Below are 26,921 nucleotides of genomic sequence, written 5' to 3' on the forward strand. Positions count from 1 at the left end.
AGAAGGAAGGAAGGGAGGGAGGGAAAGAAGGGAGGGAAAGGAAGGAAGGAAAAGGAGGGAGGAAAGGAAGGAAAGGGGAGGAAAAGAGGGAGGAAAGGAAGGAAAAGAAGGGAGGAAAGGAAGGAAAAGAAGGAGGAAAGGAAGGAAAAGAAGGAGGAAAGGAAGGAAAAGAAGGGAGGAAAGGAAGGAAAAGAAGGGAGGAAAGGAAGGAAAAGAAGGGAGGAAAGGAAGGAAAAGAAGGGAGGAAAGGAAGGAAAAGAAGGGAGGAAAGGAAGGAAAAGAAGGGAGGAAAGGAAGGAAAAGAAGGAGGAAAGGAAGGAAAAGAGGGAGGAAAGGAAGGAAAAGAAGGGAGGAAAGGGAAGGAAAAGAAGGGAGGAAAGGAAGGAAAAGAAGGGAGGAAAGGAAGGAAAAGAAGGGAGGAAAGGAGGAAAAGAAGGGAGGAAAGGGAGGAAAAGAAGGGAGGAAAGGGAGGAAAAGAAGGGAGGAAAGGGAGGAAAAGAAGGGAGGAAAGGGAGGAAAAGAAGGGAGGAAAAGAAGGGAGGAAAAGAAGGGAGGAAAAGAAGGGAGGAAAGAAGGGAGGAAAAGAAGGGAGGAAAGGAAGGAAAAGGAAGGAAAAGGAGGGAGGAAAGGAAGGAAAGAAGGGAGGAAAGGAAGGAAAAGGAAGGAAAAGAAGGGAGGAAAGGAAGGAAAAGGAAGGAAAAGGAGGGAGGAAAGGAAGGAAAGAGGGGAGGGAGGGGAGGGCACAGGAAGGGCAGGAGGGAGAGAGAAGCCTGCACTGCGCCCGTCAGCCTGCGGCGCTCTAACGCGAGTAAACTCGGAGTGCTTTGAGAACCTTAAAAGCGCTCTGTATAAAAGCGTAACTGACTCTCACTTATTGACCAGCGCTCAGCAGTCTCTCCCAGCCCCCCCCCCCATCCTCCAGCTCAGCGTTACTGGCGGGTTCCGGCAGCCACCCGCAGCCAGCGTTCCCTGGGAAGAGAGACCGCGTGCCCACGCGCATGCGCGCACGAGCGCCCGGCGGCCCTTCCCGCCAGCCTGAAGGAGAGCCCCGCCTGCGCGCGCGCGCGCCCGTGGCAAAAAGCGGCAAGCAGCAGGAACGCGCGTGCGTAAGGGGTGGGGCGCCTTCTGGAAGGGTTGCCACAGCAACGGCGGAGCGGTTCTAAGACGCGTTGCTAAGCGGGGACTGGGAGCTGGAGACTGGTATGAAAGCCGACGTCCGAGGGATTCCTCTGCTTCTGGCCCGGATTCTCCGGGTTTCTGAGGAGGGGACTGTTGGCTGGGTCTTGGATAAACACAAGGGAAAGGAAAGGCGGCGGAGAGAGGAAGATGAGGAGATGAGTGTCGGGACGGGAGCGTTGGGGGAGGGGAGAAGAGAGAAGTTTCCATGGGAAGAGGTAAAAGGAGATGGAGGATCTGGGGTAAAGCGGCCCGGAGTGGGGGAGGGGAACAGCTGAGCCCTTCCTGGAGTCGTGCAGGGTGTCCCAAAAGTCTTATAGCTATCCCAATGCCCTCTCACGGTGTGTGGCTCTTATTATCCCCGCTTAACGAATGAGGAAAGGGAGGTGTGAGTGAGACAGCCAGAGGCGGCGCTGTAGCTAACAGGAAGTACGTGAATCCGGGCGAGTCTTGTGGACCAGAGTCGGAGAAGTCCATCGCGCTCTCTGTTGGGCCAAGGTGCCTCTCGGATATCCTTTTTAAATGGTTACGTCGATGGAAAAGCTCATGTCCAACGAATTTTAGTAAATAGTTACAGAAGGATTGAATCAAGCTCCTTTCCTGCCGAGCCTTGATTTCCTTGAAAGAGCAATTTGGAACCAAATTTGGACTTTAGTATTTTAAAAGATTTATTTATTTTCTGCTAAGGATTTTTTTTTTTCTAAAGAAAAATGCAGAATTTTTATCAAATTACAAATTGTCAAAAAAAAAAAAAAAACGATCAAAATTTCCTTTGGAAAGGTCAAATTCCTTTCCTACAAACAATCTGTATGACAAAGATTTCCTAGTCTCTGGCTTCTTCTAGTAAGTAATGTTCGGATACAATAAGAATGATTTATTGATTCCTGGGGGAAAGAGAAAGCCTAGATGTTGTATCCTGCCCACCGTTACCCAGCTTGTTCTTCAGTAACTCTTATTTGAGGAAATACAGCATGCCTTTCCTGTGGTGATATCAATACTTAAATATTAATATTCTTCACCTCATTGATTTCAAGTTTGTCCAACGTGGAGTCTTAACTGTGCAGATTAGTTTTTAATTTGCTTCATTTCTGAAACATTTGGGGGCTGTAGGTCTTGGGGAAACATTTGAATCTTTGTTCTGAATCTTTCACCAAAGTCCCACACTGATGCATCTCTCCCTATAGTGAAAACCCTGAATTTTCAAGTTATGGTTGTAGAGTTTAAATAATGACAAACTAAAAAGGTTTTTTTGTTTTGTTTGTTTGTAAAGTTCTGAGGGTAGTCTCTCTGGAGTCTGAAAATCAGTCTAGCTTCTTACAATAAACCTTGTCAATAGCAAGTAAATTCTTCAACCACAGAAATTCACAATCTTATCTTTCTCTGGAAACAGTAATCAAAGCAATACTACCACTGCTACTGGAGAGGGCAGGATATTCAAATGTGCTATGATTCCATTCAGTAATCCCTATGATTCCCCAAACCAAAATCATCTTATCTTACCTACCATTCTTCTATCTATATTGTAGCCAGGAAAGAGGATATAAGCTCCTTGAGGGCAGAGAACTATGTCACTACTCTATTTGTATCCCTAAATACCTAAAATAGGTATTTAAATATTTTTCATTCATTCATTATATAATAGACATTTCTTAGACCAAGTATAAATGCTAAAATCTTTGTCTAGTGACCAATGAATTTATGAACTAGAAAACTTAAACCACATTAATATTGACACTTACTATAAATGAAACCAGAAAAACTGAGTTATGCTTTATGCATTGAAATTAATTTAAATGCAAACAGTTGCTATATGGATATTTTTGTTGTACATTTTGTTTCAGTCATATCCAACTCTTCAAAACTCCATTTGAAGTTTTCTTGACAAAGACTTTGGAATGTTTGCCATTTCTTTCTCCACCTCATTTATAGATGAAGAAACTGAGACAGACAGGGTAAAGTGATTTGCCGAGGGTCACACATCTAATAAGTGTCTAATAACTCCTAATAAGTGACTGGAGTTGCTCTATCAGTTGTGCCACCTAAACAAATTTAGTCAATATATTAGTTTTTAGTGTTTGTAATAAAACATTAAAATAAAACCCAAAGACATGAAGAAGTAGCAGTTAATTAGAAGGAAGGCTCAAAATTCTCAACAGATTGAAGTTGATCAATAACTATCAAGTCAACTAAATGAGCATTTAAGTATCTACAGTATAACATAAAGGAAATAAAAATGTAATTTTTTAGTTAAACATAAGCAAAAAAGATGGATATAATTATAGCTTATGAACAAGCAGCTGTTTAGAGGGGGAAAGAAAAGAAAAACTATACACAGTACAAGGAAAACAACAGTAGATTAAAAGTCAGAAGACCTGAGTTCAAATCCCACCATCATTTTCTGCATGGCAGGCCATTTAACCTGACATGTTCCATCATTTGTAAAAATGAATTTAATCTAAATGGACAGTTAAGGTCAATTCCAGCTCTAAATATTTGATTTGATGAAGTTGAGTAAAACACATCAATAAAGAAGCAGCTTTTGGAAAATAAGTTCAAATTCAAGAAATGGAAGAAGTCAAAATCTTGTAGATAATTCCAAAGTCTCCTGAGTATGCCTGAGAATTAGAAGGCACTAGATGAACAGTTGCTCTCCTTGCCCATGGAGAGGCTTAAAAATGATGATTAATATTCATATTGATTTCCTAAACAGAAAAGAAGACAGATTTAGAAGCTGTACATTTCACAAAATTCTGGAAAGTTGTAGAGGATAAAAGAAAAAGGCTTTCTATCGAAGTTTGCAATGAAACTAAACTTTAGCCTGAGCATGCCAAATAATGTTTATAGACGTGTATCATCCAAGCCCTTGAGTCAGGGAAAGTGATAGAGAATTCCAATCTGCAAATGGAAAAATTGCAGATAATTTGAATTTTAGCTAGGCCCTATGTGGTTTCGAACAGGAGAATGAGATTTAGATAATAAGAGCAAAATTGCACCCCCCCAAAAAAAAATTGCTGTTTTTGCTATAACAATCTATTCTCATCATGCTACTTGTCCTTCATACTCTTAAGACCAAAATGACATCACTATGTTAGAGTCAAGACTGTGGCTGATCAGACCATTATGAGCTCATAACGTTCTGCCACAGGTCAGATACAAGTAATCCCTATGAACATTTGGGGTGACTTCTCTATTTTTGTGTACCTCATGTTTCCTTTGGTCTTCTGTTTTGCTCATAGAGCACACACAGCTTTCTCTGATGAGAGCATGCCATTAGGGGTGGTCCTGTGCCAGTGTCTCCCGTGTCATACAACCGATTCTAAAGGTCTATAAGATCTTGAAAGTGTCCTTATATTGCTTTTTCTGAGCTTATGAGCACTTGCCCTGTGTGAGTGCTCCATAAAATAATTTTGTTGACATATGTTTCGTATTCAAACAATGTGGCCAGCCCAATGATGTTGTGCTCTCTGCAATAAGGGTTGGTATTTTATTCTGCCAGGTGATCTTCGTAATCTTCCTAAGACAAAAATGCCATTGAAACACTTATAATTCTGGGTGACTTTGATGAGGTTTAAATATGGGGTCCCCAAATGAAATTAGGGTTTCTGGTGGTCAGGGAGTTAAATGAGGTCTAGTGGCAGGTTCGGGGTTCAGGGAGTCAAATGGAGCTCCCCTGAATCCCTGTGGATTTGGTGCAAGGGTAGGGAGTTTTGGGGACTCCTTTCTGGCAATTTTTCCCCTCCTTCCCCCGAACCCCTCCCTTAGATGGCAGGATGACCAGGAGATGTTAAATATATTAAAGTATAAATTAGATACACAATAAATATACATGATCAAACCATTTATTTTATATCGGACTCTGAAATATTGTACAATTAGCCTGTGAAGGAAATCCAAAATGCTGGCAGGCAAAAATATAGAGACTGGGAATTCAATGTAATGGTTCTTAGTCATCTCCCAGAGTTCTTTCACTGGGCATAGCTGCTTCAGTTCATTACTGCTCCCTTGGAACTGATTTGGTTCATCTCATTGCTGAGGATGGCCAGATCCATCAGAATTGGTCATCATATAGTATTGTTGTTGAAGTATATAATGATCTCTCCTGGCCCTGCTCGTATGAACATTTTTTTGTACGTATAGGTCATTTTCCTATTTTTCCCCCAAGTCTCTTGGTATTTATGCCAAGTAGTGGTAGTATTAGGTCAAAGAATATGCATAAATTTATAGCCCTTTGGGCACAGATCATATCTTTTGATCATTTATCATTTGGGGTATGGCTCTTATTTTTTATAAATTTGACTCAGTTCCCTCTATGTTTGAGAAGTGAGGCCTTGTCAGAGAAACTTGCTTTGAAATTCTTTATACAATTACTATTGCTAACTATTTCCTAATATTTATTCTCTCTCTCCTTTTACCCTGTACCTTCTTAAAAAGTGTTTGCTGTCCTTCCCTCCCCCAATATGCTCTCTATTTTATTACCTCCCCCCCCCACTTCCTATATGTCATTTCCCTCCTATTTCCCTGCCAGGTTAAGATAGATTTCTATACCCTTATTGAGTATGTATGTTATTTCCTATTTGAGCCAGTTTTGATGAGAGTAAGATTCATTCACTGACCCTCTCCACCCCTTCTTTCCCTCCATTGTAAAAACTTTTTCTTGCTTCTTTTTTTATGGCAGATAATTTTTACCATTCTACTTCTCCCTTTCCCTTTCTCCCAATATATTCCTTTCTCATCCCTTAATTTTGTCATTAAAAAAAAAGATATCCATGCTTCATATTCAACCCATACCTGTGCGCTCTGTCTATATATACTACTCCTAACTACTATAATAATGAGAAAGTTCTAATGAGTTATAAGTATCATCCTCCCATGTAGGAATGTAAACAGATAAACTTTATTATGATATCACTTTCCAGATTACCTCCTTATGCTTCTTATATCACTTTTCTGATTACCTTCTTATGCTTCTTCTCCAGAGTCTTGTATTTAATAATCAAAATTTCCATTCAGCTCTGGTCTTTTCATCACAAATGTTTGAAAATTCTCTGTTTCATTGAATGATTACCTACAGAGGATAAAGGATTATTCTCAGTTTTTATGGGTAGGTGATTCTTGGTTGTAATTTCCATTGCTCTCCAAAATATCATATTTCAAGCTCTCTGGTCCTTTAATGTAGAAGCTGTTAAATCTTGTGTTACCCTGACTGTGACTCCTATTTATATACTTGATTTTTTTTTCCTTTTTATACTTGAATTTTTTCTTTTTGTATTATTTTCTCCTTGAATATAGTATTCCTGGGAGTTTTCATTTGCAAATCTCTTTCAGGAGGTGATCAGTAGATTCTTTCAATTTCTATTTTACCCTCTGCTTCTAGAATATCAGAATAATTTTCCTTGATAATTTCTTGAAAGATGATGTCCAGGCTCTTTTTTTATAATTATATTTTTTCAGGTAGACCAATAAATTTTAAATTTTTTCTCCTGGATCTGTTTTCCAGGTCAATGTGTGTTTTGATCTCTAGGTGAGAGGTTTGGAAGCCACCAGTACTGGAACAGGCAATTTTCAAACAAAGAAACCAAAGCTAAAGTCATATGAAAAACGCTCTGGGGCAGCTAAGTTCCACAATGGTTAAAACATCAGCCCTGGACTCAGGAAAACCTGAGTTCAAATATGACCTCAGACACATGACACTTTCCTAGCTATGTGACCCTGGGCAAGTCACTTCACCCCAATTACCTCATGGAAGGAAGGAAGGAAACGAAAAGGAAGGAAAGAAGGGAGGGAGGAAGGGAAGGAAGGAAGGAAGGAAGGAAGGAAGGAAGGAAGAAAAATACACTAAATCACAATTGACTAGAGAAATGCAAATTAAAACAAGTCTGAAAAGCCACCTCACATTCATCAGATTGCATAGTATGATTAAAAAAAAACCCAACAACTAAATGTTGGAGGAGGTGTGAGAAAACTAGGACACTAATGCACTCTTGATGAGTTGTGAACTGATCCAACCATTCTGGAGAGCAATTTGGAACTATGCCTAAAGGGCTATAAAACTCTGCATACCCTTTGACCCAGCAGTGTTTCTACTGGGCTTATATCCCAAAGAGATCTTAAAGGAAGGAAAAGGACCCACATGTGCAAAAATGTTTGTGGCAGCCCTTTTTGTAATGGCAAGAAACTAGAAATTGAGTGGATGCCCATCAGTTGGAGAATGGCTGAATAAGTTATGGTATATGAATGTTATGGAATATTTTTATTCTGTAAGAAATGATAAGCAGACTGATTTTAGAAAAGCCTGAAAAGACTTAAATGAATTGATGCTGAGTGAAGTGAAAAGAACCAAAAGAATAATTGTATACATCATCAAGATTATATGATGATCAACTGTGATGGATATGGCTTTTTTCACCAATGTGGTGATTCAAGCCAATTCCAATAGACTTGTGATGGAAAAAACTATCCACATCCAAAAAGAATATCATGGACGTTGATTGTGGATCAAAGCATAGGATTTTCTCCTTTTGTTGTTTGTTATTTGCTTGTTTGCTTGCTTGCTTGTTTTTTCTTTCTCATGGTTTTTTTCCCTTTTGTTCTGCTTTTTCTTGCACAGCATGACAAATCTGGAAATATGTTTAGAAGAATTGCCCATGTTTAACCTATATTGAATTGCTTGCTGTCTAGGACAGGGGAGAGAGAGGGAGAGGGAGTAAAATTTGGAACCCAAGATCTTGCAAAGTGAATGTTGAAAACTGCCTACGCATGTAGATGGAAAAATAAAAAATTATTATTTAAAAAAAGAAATCAAAACACAATGGCAACTATTACCTGCAGTGATTATTGGGAATAACTAACTGGGTATAGAAGTGGATAATTGTATTTTCATATTCAGATTTGGTACATTTAAGTAAAATTTGTCCTAGTAAGGCAAAGCAATGAATATTTATTAAATACTCACTATGTACCAGGCACTGGGCTAAGCACTGAAGATACAAAAACAAATACAAACAAAACCAAAAAAAAAAAAAAAAAAAAAAAAAAAGGAAGAAGAAGAAGAAGAAAGAAAGCCCCTGCCCTCAATTGAGGTTATCCGGAAAGATAGCACCCAGAAAGAAGATGAAAAAGGGGTGGGGAGGGAATGGAAAGATAGCCATGTAAGGCATGGTGTTAAAGTTCAGAAAGCTAGACTGGGCCTCTCCCCCAAAAGAAAGAATTCAGTAATTGGAGAAATGGGCCAGCATAGCAAAAAAATGTTCCAGGGTGAGAAGGCCTCAAGCATGGAGAAGGATGAAAAAACAGCTGAGCCCCAGTAGAAAAGCAGGGCCAGGAAGGGAATAAAGGTTGACAAATGAAATGTGTCTGGAAAAGGATCATAAAATTGACATGAATTTTAGTGTGTGCTTCTTCATGTGATACATATACTTTGTGTGAATTTAACTTTTGGGAATTTATAGTAATAGAGAGTGCAAACCTAACTATAATCATTGTCAAGATATTTCCTTTTTCTAATACTTCAGTTCTTGAATGAAAATGTGACTTCACCTATGTGGGTACCTTCCATCACTGCAGATCACAATCTTTCCACACTTTATAGTTAGTGATTCATGACTGTGTTCCCCAAAAGTAATCAAGCCTTTCTCTAGTCTGATACAGCTTTTAGCACTATCTCTTTGTTACTCCTCCCTCTTGCTCCTTTATGTACCAGTACACCTTTTTTTAACCAATTACACATTGCCTTGATGGTCTCCTTTTATAGTCAATTTCATTTTTTATTATCATTTGATCCTTATTATTTTTAGTGTCTTTTGACACGTGTTGAAGTATTCATGGTGTTCAGGAACGTAGGGCTTCTGAATAATCTAGAAAGCTTCAACCTCTCATTTATTTATGCAAAAACATATTACAATGTATTTTTCTTTCTTCCTTTTACTCATCATCATATTGAAATTACCTAGCTATATAAAGTTCTTAATTTTTTCTGCTGCCTCATCTTCTATAACAGATATTCATCCATAATAATAAATTATACTAATAGTAATCTATTTGCTTATATTCATTGTGTGAATTTCCAGGTGAAATCATCAGATGCCCCGTGAAAAAAGATAATGTAAAATAGTGGACAAAGAGATGGCCCTGGAGTCAGAAAGACAAAGTTCATATCCCACCTCTGACATTTATTGGTGTTGTGGCTCTGGTCAAATCATTTAATTTCTCTGGGCCTCAATTTCCTCATCTGTAAAATTAAGGCAGTTAGAATTGATGGCCTCCAAGATCCCTTCCAATTCCAGATTAATGTTCTTATATTTCAGATTACATTTAGGTCCATGATATAACCAACTACACTAACTCCTTAATTTTCTGTCTGAGAAAAAAATGTCTTCACATTTAGTAGCGACTACTTTATGTCTTCTTACTTGATATATGGTGAAAATGTTAATATAAATGAGCTACAATTCTTTTAGCAGCTTATCAATTCATTGATTGTTGGATAAAACTCAAAATAGAAGTACCAATCATTAAATTTATGTAGATGGTCTAAGAATTATGTGATTCTTAGTAGCCCCCTGCCATTTAAAAAAGTAGACCCATTCTTATCCCTAGAATTGTATTTGAACCTTTCTGGTACTGTAGAATGTATTCTCCATTGGTGTCATTTTAAAGAACCATGGGAAACCTCTGTGCCATCATGAAACACTGAAGTAGTAATTTTGTGGAAGTTATTATACTTTGTGCCAATTTTGACCTAACAATTAACAATAAGAAAATAAAAGTTCTTTACCAGCCAACACCTCATTATCCAGACATGGAACCATTGGTTTCAGCAGGTGGAGAAATTTTGAATGCTGTGCATAAGTTCCTTTACTATGGCAGTCTACTTTCCAGTGATATACACATAGATGATGCATGCATTTCCAGAGCTAGCCCCGTGTGTGGGAAGCTCCAGAGAAAAGTATGAGAGGAGATATTAGGCTGCCTACCAAACTGAAGGTCTGCAGAGCCATTGTGCTAACCTCTGAAACCTAGACATTATACAGGCTCATGCCAAGAACCTGCATCACTTCCTTTTGAACTATCTTAGGAAGATTCTAAGATTAACTGTCAAGAAAAAATACTAAGACAATAAGGTCCTTTTTTGAGCTGAACTGCCTGGCATTCAAACTCTACAGCAGAGAGCAGCTCACTGGACTGGGCATGTTGTTCAAAGGCCAAAAGTGTATTTGCCCAAAAGACTTCACAGAGAACTCACACAAGGCCAGCTTCACGTGGAAGTGAGAAGAAGCAATGCAAGGACATTTTCAAGGTCTCTCTGAACTTTAGAATCAATGATAAGAAATGGGAGCCACAGGGCAGGATGGTCCAGCATGGTGTGCCCACATCAAAGCAGGTCCTGTGCTCTATAAGCAAAGCAGAGCTGCAGTAGCTCGAAAGAAACAGGAGATGCACAAATTTAGAGACATTTCCACTACAAATGTTCATACGAACTATTTATGCCCAACCTATTAGAGCCTTTGGAACAATCAGCCATAGTCAAGACAGAGTACCTTGATCCCAACATAGTGATGTCATTTTGGTTCACTTCAACAGCAAACCAACTACTATTCTTCAGTCTCCTATACCCTTAGAGACCTTGTATTGAATTTTGATTCCAATATTTCTATTACCTGCATATCTATCCTTTCCCTAAGCCCTATGAAGTTATTTATTTGACAGTAAATCACTGTGTACACACACACACACACACACACACACACACACACACACACACGTATAATAGTTTTATATACTGGAAATAGCTAATTTTTAAATAACACTAAAAATAGCTAACTATTTTATAATTGTCTCAGATTAGATTTATGATTTTTATGAAGAAATTTTTGTGTCAAACTGCTGTTGTAGCAGCTGTAGTTCAGGTTTCATCATCTGACAATTAGATTATTACAAGTGGCAAGATCTCTTTTCTGCCTCTCATTCCTTCTCATATATAAGCCATGCTGAAATCTATTGTCAGACTTTCTAAAATATCATTATCATGATAGTGCATGTTCAAGAACCTATAGTATTTCTCTGTTGCCTACAGCATCAATTTAGTATAGTAGTTAATATGGACCAGCCACTGTGTTGTTGTGTTTTTTACAAATATTATCTCATTTGATCTTCACAACAGCCCAGGGAAGGAGCTGCTGCTATTATCCTTACTTTATAGATGAAGAAACTGAGGCAAAAAGTTAAATGACTTTTCCTGAATCACACAGCAGGTGTCTGAGGACAGATTTAAACTGAGCTCCTTCGGCCTCCAGGCTTAGTACTCAATTCACTGTGCCATGTAGCTGCCTCTGATTCTTTCCAACTCTTCTAACTAACTTCCTAAGACCCTCTATGCCTTAACTCTGTCTACCTTATCTCCCACCTCACAGTCCCCACCCTACCCCCTTTGTACTCTTTCCTTATTCAAGTCTGAGGAGGATTATGCCTGGCCCATCCATTTCATTGATGCAAGCAACTCCTGGATGAGGAAGCTCCTGCCATCAGTGCAAGCTGGCACCTTTGCAATAGCTTAGGATCTTAGAGAGTTACCTAGAGCTCTGAGTAGTTGTTTTAGTTTTAAGCCCATGCCCTCCATGAAGTTTTCTTTGAACTCTTCAGTTTTGGAACTCTCTGATTTTTTCCTTTTATGAAATCCTTCTACACCTAAAGTCATATTGTAAGCTACTTAAAAGCAAAGTTCATAACTTATATTTCTTTTGTATTTTAAGAGTATTTAGTAAAGCATTCAACAAGTATTTGTTGATTCATTTGAAACATCTATTTAAAACTTAATGCAGCTTTCTTCAGAAATGCAAACTTAGAATCAAATTTCTGTTTTCTATAAGACTTTATTTTAATCAGTTTGATGTAAATAATATAATTATGTTTTTCTGTATAGGAATTTAAGGAATAAAGTGATGACTATTGTTACAAGGAAGCAACATTGTGTTTTAGAAAAGAGAAGATAACTTCTGATTCAACATGATAAGAAATTATTCTAAGGTACAGCCTTTATTTAAAAAAAAAAAACTATAGTAAGATTGCTTGTAATTTTGTATTTTAATTTATATAGGCAGGAAAAAAAAGGAAAGATCTGGTCCACCAGATACCAGCTAGAAGATGTTAGCAGGATGGAAAGTAGCTAAGCAGTCCATGGGTGTGGCATGGGTGCTGGGGGCAACCACTACTCCAGCATTTGCTTCAGGTGCCTCTTAGCTAGATGGTAGTTTTAGTCTTTGTAGGAAACCTATTTAATTTACCAAAAATTAATAGTGCATACTTACATGTACATTTCTTTTTGGTGTACTAGAAGGCAAGATTGGCCCAAGGGCTAATTTAATTATAGTGCAGCAACATATGTTTAGGCATGTAAAAGTTTTATAATTCATAATGAGTTTATTGCATATTATAATTATGGCTTTAGCAATTAAGTGAAAAATTACTACTATTGAGTTGATATAAATTCTGAAGCCAAGTAATGACTTTAAAAGTTAAGGTAACAGCAGGTCAAACATTCTTCAATTTAGTACATTTATTTTTAATTTTAACTAATGACCTAAAACTTACCAAGTACTGTCAAAAGTGACAGGCAAAACCTTAATTTTCTGTTAATTGATCATTTATGTATAGTATGTATATGAATTTTTCTTCATGTTTTTCCGATTTCTTTAGGACCGTCCTAAAAATTTAGCTATTACTGCAGTTGCTTTACAAGATCACATTTTACATGATCTTCAAATCCAACCTCTTTCAGTGATAGATTTTTATAATATAAAGAAACAGAATAAGGATAGTGGATACAAATATCCAAACAAAAATAAAAATGCAATAGTGGATACTGGACTGAAAAAGAGAACTATACAAATCCCTAGAGGAGAAGAGCCAGAGAAAGAATATGTTCTTGATCCACATCCTCCCCCACTCACTCTAGGTAAGATGGGCTGGTGTGGGTTTTTTGTGCCAATTAATCTAATTCTTTGTATAGTATAACATGCAATTAGAAATATGTATACATCAAAGTTAATAAATTATTTCAACAGAATTCCCTACCATCTATGGATCCATTAGCATAAGTTGTCTTTGCTCACATCCCAGTTAGAAGCCTAGAATACTTTTATATAAAGCTTGCTCTATACTGTTATTGATCATATTCTATTTATAAATTGTAGGAAGCATTTAGGTTATAAGGGAAAAAATCTAATTTTAAGAATTACATAAGTAATAAGAAGAAAGGATTCAGCTGATTCAATTCACCATATAGAAGAAACTTTGGAGCCTGCTTCCAGAAGAATCTTGGTGACATATATCCCAACAGGTCTGAGAAAGCATATTTGGGAATTCAAGCTATGTCTTTCCCTCAGAGTTCTGCCGGCTCAAGCTCCTACTCGTTGTATTCCCCATTGTTGGATTCCAGTGACTAGTTTCATTTATAAAGGGACTTCTACTTTAAAGATAGAACAAGAACAAAAGTACTAAGATCTCAGGAGCATTCTAAATAAATATACCACTACAATCTCTAGGAAGAATAGGTTGAAACTGAACACAGTTTCTACAAAGTATTAGTCCCTCCAGCTTTATATTCCAAATAGAAAGATCCCAAGGTCATTCCTTTTTCTTAAGGCATTGATGCTGGACTGGATACAAAACTTAGCTTGTACTCCTGGATTCCCAGAGTTCCAGAAACCTGGTTGTTTATACATCAAGTGGCTCTCTCTCTCTCCTGACCTTTTGAAATTCAGAAAGTCATAACTTCCTACTATTTTCACCTAAAATTAAAAAAATACTAGGCAAACCCACTAAGGCAGGCAAAGAACTGAGGTTCATAATCATGGGCCAGATGCTAATCTCAGACTTATAGCATTGTCCCTCAATAAACACATTGAGCAAAGGAGTCAAACCAAAAACAAAGTACTACCAAGAGAATAGCCAGAGACTGATGATAAAGGTCTTTGGAAGGTGCCTCCAGGTCTTCTACAGATTCAATCAGAGGCTGCCCTGTGTTGGCCATCTAATAGCCTGAGACCAGCTACAAAACATCTCTATGTGCTCCTGAACCTCTCCACCACATTGTAGTTATGGACCATCCCAACTCTCCTGATAGCCAGCTCCCCAGTCTTTCCACACAGGGAATTGCAACAGTGAAGCATATCAGCATACTCTGCCCATGTGCTGATCCTTTGTGACACAGTGTGGGAACAGCTACAAAGTAAGAGAGACATTTTTCTGGGATGTCTTAAACTTGATAGTTGCCAGTATGAGGCTAATATGTATAATTCTACAGGGAAGGAACTAGAGAAGGCTTCTACAGATCCCAGCCAGTCTTGATATTTCTTTTAAAAAAGTTTCATTTTAGCAGAAAATACATTTCAAAGTCACTTAAATATATTGTCTAACAGTGTAATATTTGGCATATATGAAAAATATAGAAGTCTGACTGTGAGTTGTGTGATAATGATGTTAAATAGCCCTGAAAGATTATAAAGAAAATTCAGTTTAATACAGTGAAGATAACAATGGATTATGTAATTTTTCTTTAATTTTTTTTTTAGCAAAAGATAGCTCATACCTTAGACATAAAAAGATCTGTACTTCAATAACATTTACCCATACTTAGACTTAAAAGGTTTGTTCTCAGGTGGATCCTGGGGCAAAAGCCATAAAAAATTAACACCTGTACTTGGACAACTAATTGAACAGAAGAAAGAAACATACAACAATAACATAAAAGACAGAGATGTGGAAACATAGAAAGATATTTCTTGCAAGAACATTCTCAGAAAATGTACTCTTATTAAAAATAATAGTATTTGTAGTAGTAACATTGAACTTGCGATTACAGTGGCTTTTCTTGAATTTTCTTTGGGGAAAAAAGAGAATCTCCTGATCCGCAGACCAGAGATAAATTTATAGGTAAATTTTAAGTTAAATCCTTTTAAAAGTTTTTTTTTACTTATCTGCAAGAAAGATCCATCTTTGTTTTTACAAATAATATAAAACATATACTTATTTCAATTCAATTCCAAAGTCTTTGACACAGACTACAGGTGACTCTAGCATACCCAGGGAAATACTAGCTTGAGTTCAGACCTATTGATCAGTGACTTCTCTGTCTCCCAAGATATGAACCATACAGGCTACAGAGAGTTCAGAAAGGCTCCTAATCAAAAGATTGGCAAAGAAGTGATAAATTTTGTTGATTGTATTATAAGTCATTGAGGCATGGAAATGTGGTCTGTGAATAGGAGGGAAAATATGCTCTGAAAAAGTCACTGATCTTTTCAAATTTTGCTACACACTGCTGAATTATATAAATTAATTTTTAAAATCAAAATACATTTGAAATTTAATAGAAACTTTAAGTCAAAGGAGAACTATAACATCTTTTTTTGTAAAAATAAATAAATAAATAAAGATAGTCTTTTATAATGCATCAAATCACAGTGGCAGGGTTAGCATGGTATAGCATAAAAAAAAAAAAAACATTTAACTTTGGAATCAGAGAATCTAAGTTAAAATCCTATGACCATCACTCGTTCATTTACCTATATGACTTTGGAGAAGGCACCTAACCTATCTCAAGTTCAATTTTCTTGGCTATAAATTTAGAAGGTTGATCTATTCTCTAAATCTATGATCCAGTTTATGGTCAGATTTTTATTGGAGTCTTTTTAAAGAGGAATTAGCTCTACTTAAAACTGCTGCACAAATAAAACTCAATTTTACAGACATTGGTTTTAAAATAATCAGTTTATATAAATTTTAAAATCTTTAAGGATTGTCACAGCTTTTATGTTGTATTTGCCTCTGCCTCTGTGTATCTGTTATTGGTTCTGTCTCTCTGTCTCTGTCTTTCTCATTCTCAGTCTCTGTCTGTCTTATGCTCTAGCCTTTTCACTTCCATCCCCACCCCACTGCCAAGATTTTCTGTAAATTTCCAAAATGGAATTCATAATCTCTTTTAAACCTGCCCCCCCACTACAAGTTTCCCCTTTTCTGTTGAGAGCAATTCTATCCTTCTAGTTAACCAGGTTCACAAATTATGAGTCATACAAGACCTGGTTAGCTATGTTTCAAAATTAATAGTTAACCCAGTTATTAAATAAAATGCCTCAGAATTTTGAGTGAACAGTTTATCTCTGGTGAACTTTTCCTTTGCATAGTTATATTGGTTGAACTTTCAAACATATATCTGTATATGTGCATATTTAAATCCATACAAAGCTATAGAAAATATACAAAGTCTGTATGTATATATATAAATATATATATTTAATATAGCACTTTCCTAAGTATAAATATTCATTGGAATAATCAGAGAAACAGTGTCAACACACTTTCAAAGAAGTCCTTTTAGAAGCACAAAATCAAAATTGTGTCTGATTTTAGCTAAGTAGAACAGCTTCATAGAAAAATAAAATCTTTTCCCTAAACTTCACAAAAATTAACCACAAAAGCTTCAAAATTCTACAAATATGTATTTTATAAATAGAGTTTAATTAATTGTATATTGATCAAGGAATGATTCTGAAAAACATTGGAGTATTGATCACAAGATACTTACTTCATATACTAAAATAATCTTAGATTAGATCTAGGTGGAATCATTCTCTTTTTCTTAGATATAAACTACAGAATTGGAACTATCAGGCAAATGAGTCAAATACAACTTTGTGCAATACACAATTTATGAGATTAAGTACAAAATTTTCATGCATTTTCTTAGTAAATGTCAGACTTAGAAGAATATAAAATTTACATTAGTTTTTCAGAAGTGATTACTATATTTATTGACTGATTACATTGAAAACTAATTCATTTATTTAAATATGTATTTCATTCATTACTTTGAAGAAAATATCTTTGAGTCACTTTCTCCAAAGGTGGAGGAAGATATAAAGAAGTAGGTCTTGCCATTCAGGAAATCTACATTCTAGTTAGAAAGGCAATATAGACATACATAAGAAGTTAAATAATAATATGAATTTACCAAGAGTACAACAATCCAAGAAATACCGTTTAAGTATTGGGTAGATGACATAAATAAAAGATGCTACTTGACATAGGGCAGCTAAGTGATACAGTGGGTGGGAGCACCGGGCCTGGATTCAGGAAGACACATTTTGTTGAATTCAAATCTGGCCTCACAGACACTTCTTAGCTGAGTGATCCTGGGCAAGTCACTTAACCTTGTTTGCCTCAGTTTCCTGATATGTAAAATGAGCTGTATAGTCAAAATAAACTCAAAGATACTTGGCACTCAGTATCTTTGCCAAAAAAAACTCCAAATAGAGTCACAAAAAAACTAAAGTTACTTTAAGTAATTAGGAAAGGCCTCATAGAAGATTTTGAAAGTAAACTGGGCCTTGAAGGCAAAATGAACTTTAGAGAGAAGTACAAGGTAGAGGAAAAATCCAAGGGAAAAAAAGATACAGGTTGCCTAGATGTTACGTTATTTATGAAATGATTTCAAAAGACATCTGATAGATAAATCTTTTGATGAAAGATTCTTTTTACAAAGTAGTAAGAATGAGGTTATAAATACGAGTCAATTCAACAGGCCAAATTAAGCAGTTTTTCTAAGCCAAGTAGTGTTAGATAATTGAAATACAAAGACAGACTTGAAAAACAGTTCTTCAGAGAATTTTTATTTTATCCAGAGCTACACTATGTAAACAAGTAAATACAATATGTAAGAAAGGGAGAACATTAACAACTAGGAAGATTGGACAATATTTCCCACAGGAAATTATGGCCCATGAGCTGAGGTCTTGAATTAGAGGAATTTAAGAGGCAAAGATGAGGAAAGAGAATATTGTAGGCATGTGAAATAACCTATTATTCAACCAAGTTGGAAGAGCAATGAAGAAGCCAGATACCTGGGATGCAGGATGTATTTACTTGGGTTGTAATATGAAATAAGGTTAAAGCCATGAAGAATAATGAAAACACTGAGAACAGCTCAACATCCAGAGTTTACAATGTCATCAGTTGGTTCACTAGATTGAAGGAAAAGAACAATCTCATTGGCTGGCAATAGCTGTAAAAACTCAATTGCTTTCACAAAGGCGAAAATGTAGAAGTGAAAAGGAAAGATTGTAAAAGAAAAGGGGAAGTTTGAAGTTACTAGAAAGCCTCACACAAAATGTAGATAAGAACCAGGCAATAATTAGATGATGATATAATGACAATAAGCTTTAGATTGCAGTCTTAGGGAACAAATAGACATTTTAAGCCAGGGGTCTTTTTGTGCAGAAATGTATAGAACGTTTGATGAATAACTATCATGCCATTGAAACCTGTTTTATGAATATTTGCATGATAAAATTCTGGAATTTATTTCCTTTAATATTGAATAGAGTATTCAGTAGTTCATTCATGTCCAACTTTTATATGACCCCATAAGGGGAAAAATAACAAGTACAGTGACAAAAAAAAAAAAAAAAAAAAGGTTAGAAGCCTTCATTTGGAATTAAATATCCTTTGCTATGTTAGTGCCACATTACAGGCATGGGATAGCTCCCCAGTTATGTAGGAAGCATTCAGATTTCAGAAGCCCATTCAATGCTCACTGTACCCAGCTAAAAATACATAAGCTATAAGAGAGTTTTCCAGGATATTGTGTGTGTATATTTAGAAGATGGAAGGAGGCAGTAGAACACATTGTACTAGAATGGAGAGTCAAGCTGACTTCTTGATCTCAATCTGCTGGTCAATGGGCCTTTTAACAGAGATTTGATAATAAATTATAAATAAATGAGACTTGCATTCAGGTCTCAAAATATTCAAGTTCAAAAGTGCCCTAGAGATGACATATAGAAAAGTCAGTATTTGGAATCAAGAAACTAAATTTGAATTTGAACCTGAATTTTGGTTCTTCTAATTACTACCAATATTATGAAAGGAAAAGTTACATTCTACTCCTTTCAGTAAAGGCTGAGACCATCACTTTATACTAGCAAGTTAAACCATCACACTCTAGTCTGGATCATACTGGATGCACAAGCAACAGGATGGAAGCTAGGCAAAAGTCAAACTATTTTAATTTCTGAACTAACATTAATTGAAAAGGCAAAATATTCCAATAAGGAAATATAGTTGAATGAGCCCTGTTTATTTCTGATGGAGGTGACAATTAACATTTCAAAATGAGATAAAATTGATTTTAAAAATTAAAAGAAAAAAAGACTAGCGAGCATCATGCTATAGAACATTTTTGTAGAGATATTATATAGTACTAAACCAACTTTATGAGTTTAAAGATTCAATTGTTAATGTTACTTATATATAGACTGCAATTAAAAGTCAGACAGAAAAAAATGTAGCCTAAGGTGTCATCATCTTAGTCTGGTAATGAAAACTGTATGGTCCACCCAAAATACTATAGCACAATTCTCAAAATGGCAAGGACTATTCCATCATATCTTTAAAATAAACATAAGTAAAGAATGCCTCCCCTATAAAAAGTAGTTGAATAAATATTCACTTAGTTATTGAATAAAAAGATTAATTAAAGGTTGCCTCATGGCCTGCTATATTATTTAGAATGAGATGTTTTAAATGTTGCTCTCAAGTCAAAGGAAACTGATGTCAATCATGAAGATTTTCTCAGAGATAAAAAAAAATTATGTACAAGATGGAACTATTGGTCTTTGATTCAATAGGGTTCAACTAATCATATTTTGGAACAGAGTATGTCCCAAAAGTCTTGGTTCTGTTCTAAGCCATTAAATCTTAGAGTTGTACCAGGGTTTTTGGGACACCCTTTATATTAATCTTGAGGTCATACAACTATTTATCATTCACTCCCACCTTTATGAAGAAAATTCAAACCAGTGACTTTTTAAAGAAACCAAGTTTCTGGGATTTCCTATTTAGGCCTATGTGCCTGAATTTACAGCATAAAATAATAATTAATTTTCATAATGATCAAGACTATTAAGAAAGTAGGAAAAGTAGCATATTGATTTGAATGGTTTTTCCTCCCACCTCTTCCTGCCCCAAATCTGTTTTTATAAAACTCGAATGCAGCCTATAATTATGCTTAGTATAGATCTCTTCCGCTTGTAAAGTCTGAGCACAAGTGTCTATGTATTTTCAAGATAGAAATCTCACTATAAAGCTTCATCAACTTTCCCCTCCTTCCTCAAACATCCTCAAGCTGGAGGAGATGCTAGGAGAGGCTGGTGGGAAGTGAGCCATGGAAAAGAATCTCTCCAAGGAGTTTGTATTTTGTCCCATCGGCCCTTTTCCTCCACACCCAAGCTGATTGTAGATGCAAAGGTCAGTGGAGCTCAAAGGCACGGTAGAGAAATATGGGGGAGCCAGGAAGAGTGGTGTTCCATTCTTTGCAATTTAGGGAAGAGTGAAGGAAGAGGGATGAGGAATGGGGGAGGAACAACCATGTAAGAAGTGACCCATTAGTCTTCTCAAAAACTTCAGTATTTACCTGGTTTTCTAAATTTTACTTTTAAGTTACCAAGTTGCCTAACATTTTTGTGCGGCAAAAACTTAGTTTATTTCTATTTTGAAATACATTAGTCTTGTTTTTAGTATAATATTTTATTATTTTTCAGTGCATGTGACTTCATTGTTTCCTTTCATTTTAGGCTAAATAGCCTCCATTTGGATCAGTATGGTAATCTTATTAAAGAGATATCCATTATGATATAATGAGTTAAACATAAATCTTAATCTTTGTTGTTGTTGTTATTAGATTCAATTTCATTATGTCATTCAGACTAGAAACACAAGGTCTACTCTAGAACTTTATCATTAATATTGATAAGAATAGGTTGAACTCACTCCCTTTTTCTTACCTGGATTGGACTCAACAATATTGTTTCCAGACTTACTATGAACATCCAATAAGCTTTAGTTTTTACTGCATTTTAGTTCTCCCCTACTCAAACAATCCACTAACATCAGTATCTATAGGTATGCATTATCTATGGTCAGCTTTAAATAATTTTAAATCTTCATTTCTAGGACATTTTAAAAGACTGGATAGAACTCTCAGAAAATGTTGTCTTTAAAAGCTACATCTTCCAGACAATCAGGAGTTCATGCACATGATTTTTTAAATTTTGAATAGAAACCTTATTATACATTGTCTTAATTTCTTAAGCATAGTATTCTAAAGATATTAACCTTTTTTAGCATATTTACTATAAACATCCATTACTCTGTTATGCTGAAAGGTACAATTATGTCCTCAAAGGCAGCTGAAGTAATGACCAAGACTAATATGATTTTTAAATTCATGTTTTCTTTTTACAATTTTTCTTTCTCCATCTTTGCTGCTATTAGTTACTTCCTATGGCTATCAGAATACTTCTGTCTATAGGTTTCACACTATATCTGTATCCTGCAGTGATACAGGATTTTTTTTTTAAAAGACCCTCCTCCTAGAATTGTATGCCCAACTAAGAATAAATAATTTTTGAATAAATGCTAGAGTCTTTTTTGTGCTTCAAATGCTTAGAATTTATAACTTCTATTTTAGTATTGAAGCCTTTTTTTTTTTTTGCTTCCTTGTCTTATATAACTGACGTGGCTGAATCAAGAGTTCAACTGCAAGTAGATAGTCTTCATAAAACTTTTCCTATGCAAAGCTCTTTACCAACCAGCAAATTCATCTATGTCTCTTAAGTGTTAACCTAGACAGAAACAGGAACAAGAATTAATAAATTGATGAGAAAGATTATTCTTAAATTCAATTCACAAACCAGAGAATTTTAATTTTTGTTAATATTTTAGTGAATATATTTATAGAGGCATAATTCCACTTCAAGCTAACTGGATATATGAGAATTCAGATTTTTTTAATTTAGAAAGAGACTCTTTATAAAAAGGAATCTAAAGGGATTGGATCACTGAAGGAATGCTTTCAGTAGCAAGCTTTTTAGAATATTAACCATATTTTGATATTTCAAAGACTGATTTCATCATTATAATTATTTCCTCGGGAGATGATCTTCATGAGTTACTAGAGCCAAAACAATTCATAACATAATGACTAATTTCCTGAGTATAAAATTGCGTAGAAATCTATATTACAGTTAAGGAGAAAAAGGAAAAAAAAAAAACCAGCATCTCTCCTCTCAAATAGGCTGATTCTTGAAAGACAGATACAACGTGTTACTGCTCCACTGGGAGTAGTCTTGAGATTTCAGGTTAACCTCTAAGTCAGGTTAACCTCTAACCTCTAAGGAAACCTTAGAATATGGCTTTAATAGAGGATATTTATGTATTAATGAATTTGCAAAATTTTATTTTGGATAATTTTTAATCATGGGGAAAAGAGCCATAATAAAATAATGTAACTTTGTTTCTTTTTTGGCAAAGGATATCAAAGTTCTTCTTAATGTGCCATAATTTGGGTGCAACCAATGATGGCATAAAAATAGTATGTTTATATATCCAAAGATCTAGAGATCAGTTTAGGTTGTTTTTATTGGAAAATTCATGCCATGAATGATTTTTTCACATTGGTACCTATTTTTATTTTTTTTGTTTCCCACCCCTAAGTCTTAACAATGAAAAGATGAACTGTTTAATGAAGAATGAAAGAATGTTTTCTTCTTTAAATCTTAGCTTTCCAGATAGTCCCCTGATGACAGCAGCTGTCTTATACTTATTTCCTTTCTTTATTGATGCCTCCTCTAGTACTAGGCAAATAGTGTGAACTCACTAAATTAGTTGGTTAACTGACTATCCTACAATAAAAATATAAGAATTAATATTCTTCTTTCTATGATATTACTTTCTCATTCCTTAGAGAAAAAGGCCAATAGTATAAATGTGAAATAAGAACATACAAGTAATTATAAGATAAATATGACTGTTTTAGAGAATTAACAATTATTATATGTAAGTTCAGTGTTCTAAAACATAATTTAAATTGAGATTTTGTGTTTTTCTTTTAACTTTAGCACAGAAGCTGGGTTTGATTGAACCTCCTCCATCCCCTCTCTCAGTTGAAGAATGGGCAAAAGTAAAGGAAAGGTCCATAAAACAAGGGGATTCTATGCATCCATGTCCAATATGTAGAGAAGAATTTGAGCTTCAGTCTCAAGTAATATAAAGTGCATGTGAATTTAGCTATCTCTCTACCAAAATTAATATAGTCTACTTTTCATCTTTAAGTTATTTAATTCATATACTCATGGTTCTTCACTACATTATACGTCAATGTTAGGAGACAAGGGAGGAGATAGCCAAGTAACAGATGAAAAAATTAATGGTTGTCCAAGTTACACGGGTTCTTATAGTTCACTTCTCTTCCTCATCAATATTCCCTTCTACCTAATTTCCTTTGGCATAGCTTCGTAATTATGGACAGGTGTCATATTTTCTCTTAAATATCCCTAGTCCTTCATAATATTTGATAATAACTTGTTTCTAGTTCCCTGGCCATAGATTTTATCTTTGGGGAATTGTTCCTCAATTCTCTGGAATATTTCAACCTGACTGCTAAGTTAGCCAGGAAGTATTCCTATTCTTTCCTTCCTACAATTAATAGAATTCTTCCATTTTGGGGCCCCAAAGCTACCTTTCCCTGGATTGTGGCCTTCGGTGTTACTTTGGTCTTTTAAAATCTCTGGTCCTTGAAGCAGCTTCATCTCTTGTTTGGCCCCATTTCTCTCCTGGCTAGCCCAAAGTAAATTCTACCAAGCCATATCACTTGAGTCTTTCATAGTAGTCACCTCTTCTATAGCAGGTACTAGGTGTTTATCCCCTTATTCATGATTCTTTCACCTAGAACAATTTTCTGTTGAATTTTGAACTCTAGCTCCCAACTGGGTCTGTCCTTACTTCAGTTATTGGCCAAATTAAGCTGAAAGACATTTTGCAGGATGAGAAAGACTTGTTGAATGTTCACTTTCCTAATTCAGAAGGATGAGTCCATGACTTCCCTAGGGTTTGTCCTCTGAAGAGATCTTGAAGTTTCTGTGGGGCTTCAACAATTAAAGTAACCAAATGTATTTACTGAAATAGAATGTTAAACAATGTATTGTCAAGCCAGAGCTGAAATGGATTCAACAAACACTTAATTGACTTCCTACTTCCTCTGTAAGGTACTTTAGGAGATTCATAGGTGAATGAGACAGATGCCCCCAAGAAGCTGATAATCTAATGGAATTTACTCATAAGGCATCCTATTTTTTAATATTTTATTTTTCCAAATACATGCAAAGATAGTTTTTAACATTCACCTCTGCAAAACCTTGTATTCCAAATTTTTCTCCTCTTTCCCTCCCTCTCCCCTCTCCAAGACAGCAAGGCTAAACATGTTCAGTTCTTGTAAACATTTTTCCATATTATTCATACTGCACAAGAAAAATCTAAACCAGAAGTGGAAAAAGCACAAAGAAAAGAAACAAGCAAACAACAACAAAAAGGTGAATATACTATACTTGGATCCACATTCAGTCTACATTGTTCTCTCTCTGGATGTGGATGGCAGTTTCTATCCCAAATCTAATGGGATTGTCTTGGATCACCTCATTGTTGAAATGAAGCAAGTCCTTTATAGTTGATCATCACGTAATCTTGTTACTATGTACATTGCTCTCTTGGTTCTGCTCAATTTAATTGACATTAGTACATGTAAGTCTTTCTAGGCTTTTCTGAAATCAGCTCATTTCTTATAGAACAATGATATTCTATAACATTCATATATCATAATTTATTTAGCTATTCCCCTCATAATTATGGACAGATGTCATGTCTTCTCTTAAATATCCCCAGTCCTTCATGATATTTGATATTAACTTAGTTCTAGTTCCCTTGCTATAGATTGAGATAAAATCTATTGAGATAAAATTTCCAGTTCCTTGCCTACCAAAAAGGGCTACTACAAGCATTTTACACATTTCTGGGATACAGAGACACTGCTGGATCAAAGAGTATGCACAGTGGGTATAGTTCCAAATTTTTCTCTGGAATAGTTGGATCATTTCACAACTACACCAACAATGCATTAGTCCCAGTTTTAAGGGATTCAATTTTTAAAGAAAATAATAACTTGATGAATCATGGTCAGACAAGAAGAAAATATATTTAATGATCTCTCTGAATTTTAAATAGAAACTGTTTCCATCACTGCAATAAGATATGTGATAGATATAGATATACTAATGTGATTATAGATATTATGTACTTCCTTGTAGTGTACTTTTTACATATTTTATTCCTTATCCAATTTAATCCTGAGAAATAGGGCTCTATTTTAGACTTCTCTGAATTCTCCCATAAACACTATAACCTTAGGCTCCATGCTAATTTAGTGAATTAATTAACCAACTGGACTGGGTTCACTTCCTCTGAATGGCCCTAAATGTTCCATTTCTGAATCTTTGGCCTTATGATTCTAGATTTGGAAAGAAAACAGAGAAGTGGTACAAAGGATGGTGGTTGAGAAAAGCAGATCTCCACTATGTGGAAGAAAAGCTTCATAGTGATCAGAATTCTCTGAAAGTGGAATGGCCTGCCTTGGAAGGTAGCAGATTCTCCCTCCATGTGACATTATCAAATCATTACTTTATCATTATCAAATAATTACTTCTTGGGAGGTAGATGGGATTCTTATCAAGGTAATGTTGGATCAGATGACATTTGGGGATGATGAAAAATTCAGATCTGAGTGTTTCTTGTTTCATACAATATTATTTTGTGTACACTGCCCTAATTACAGTTCCCTCAAACCTAGCCATCCATTTCTTTCCTCAGAGGTTTCTCCCTGGCTGACCCCCACATTTGGAATGCTTTGCTCTCTCTCCTCGGTGCTTCTTAGTTTTCTTGACCTTCTTGACTCAGTTTCTATCCCACCTTCTTTCTATAAAGTGTTAATTTCTTCCTCTCTCACATTACCTAACATTTGCACTGTATATATCTTGTATTTACAAGCTTTCTTTCTACTTTGAATAAATGCTCCTTGAGGGGAGAAATTGGTTTTGCCTTTCTTACATTCTCAATGTTTAGCACAGTGACTGGTATTAAGTATTTAGTAAGTGTTCTTTTACAGATTTTCAGGGTCAGAAGGAAGCCTAGAATCTGTAGCTACCTAAACCTCAAACTTCACTTATTTATACAAATTCTCATATATGGTAGGGAGAGCCATAGAAGAATTTAAATTAACGAATATGTCCACAATCATTAACTATTGAATTTTTTCAGGTTCAAATTTTCATGTTGTTTTCAAATTATTATTATTTATGAAATTTTTTAAGCCCAAACCAGATCTTGGTTGCTCAGAAGTTAGATACTTTGGAAGGTAAATTTTAAAAATTACCCTTTAGGACTAGAATACTAAACCTAATTTTGGAATAAGTCATGCTATAGTGACAAGAATTAATTCAGCTCTCCTATGAGATAGGGGAAGAACTTCTTAATTATTTGACCTGTCTGGTTCTTTAAAAGAAAGGAAGACTTGATTGAGGATGGGGCAGAAGTGTCCAGGACAGTATAAGAATGGAATTTTGTTTGTTCATTTTTTTTCATTCTCTACAGTTTCAATCAAATAACAAGCGTAGTAGGGATATACTATGTGTCAGGCACAGTGCTAAGTGTTGGTGATACAAGTACAAAGAGTGAAACAATCTCTATTTAGAAGGAGTTTTAAGAGGGAGACAAGAACATATAAAAATACAGTAGAAAGATAAAGTTAAATACAAACAGACACTAAGTAACTAAATACAAGGTATTTGGGGAAGGAGAGTACTAGT

General features: G+C 35.5%; 1 protein-coding gene across 3 annotated transcripts in view; it reads left to right on the forward strand.

The window, feature by feature from the left end:
• Window positions 1-1,100: 1,100 nt before the first annotated feature.
• Window positions 1,101-26,921, forward strand: part of RNF32 (ring finger protein 32) — a 63,792-nt gene continuing 37,971 nt past the window's right edge. The window contains exons 1-4 of one of the 3 annotated variants that reach the window (XM_003771790.3): window positions 1,101-1,200; window positions 12,095-12,198; window positions 12,868-13,126; window positions 23,127-23,269. In XM_003771790.3, coding sequence (XP_003771838.1) covers window positions 12,178-12,198; window positions 12,868-13,126; window positions 23,127-23,269 — 423 coding nt within the window. In that variant the 5' untranslated portion in view covers window positions 1,101-1,200; window positions 12,095-12,177. Of the gene's footprint in view, window positions 1,395-12,094; window positions 12,199-12,867; window positions 13,127-23,126; window positions 23,270-26,921 lie in introns of all 3 variants that reach the window. The other 2 variants (XM_012551173.2, XM_012551172.2) reach the window with 2 other exon arrangements.

Source organism: Sarcophilus harrisii, chromosome 5, assembly GCF_902635505.1.
Source record: "Sarcophilus harrisii chromosome 5, mSarHar1.11, whole genome shotgun sequence".
NCBI classification, from domain to species: Eukaryota; Metazoa; Chordata; class Mammalia; order Dasyuromorphia; family Dasyuridae; genus Sarcophilus; species Sarcophilus harrisii.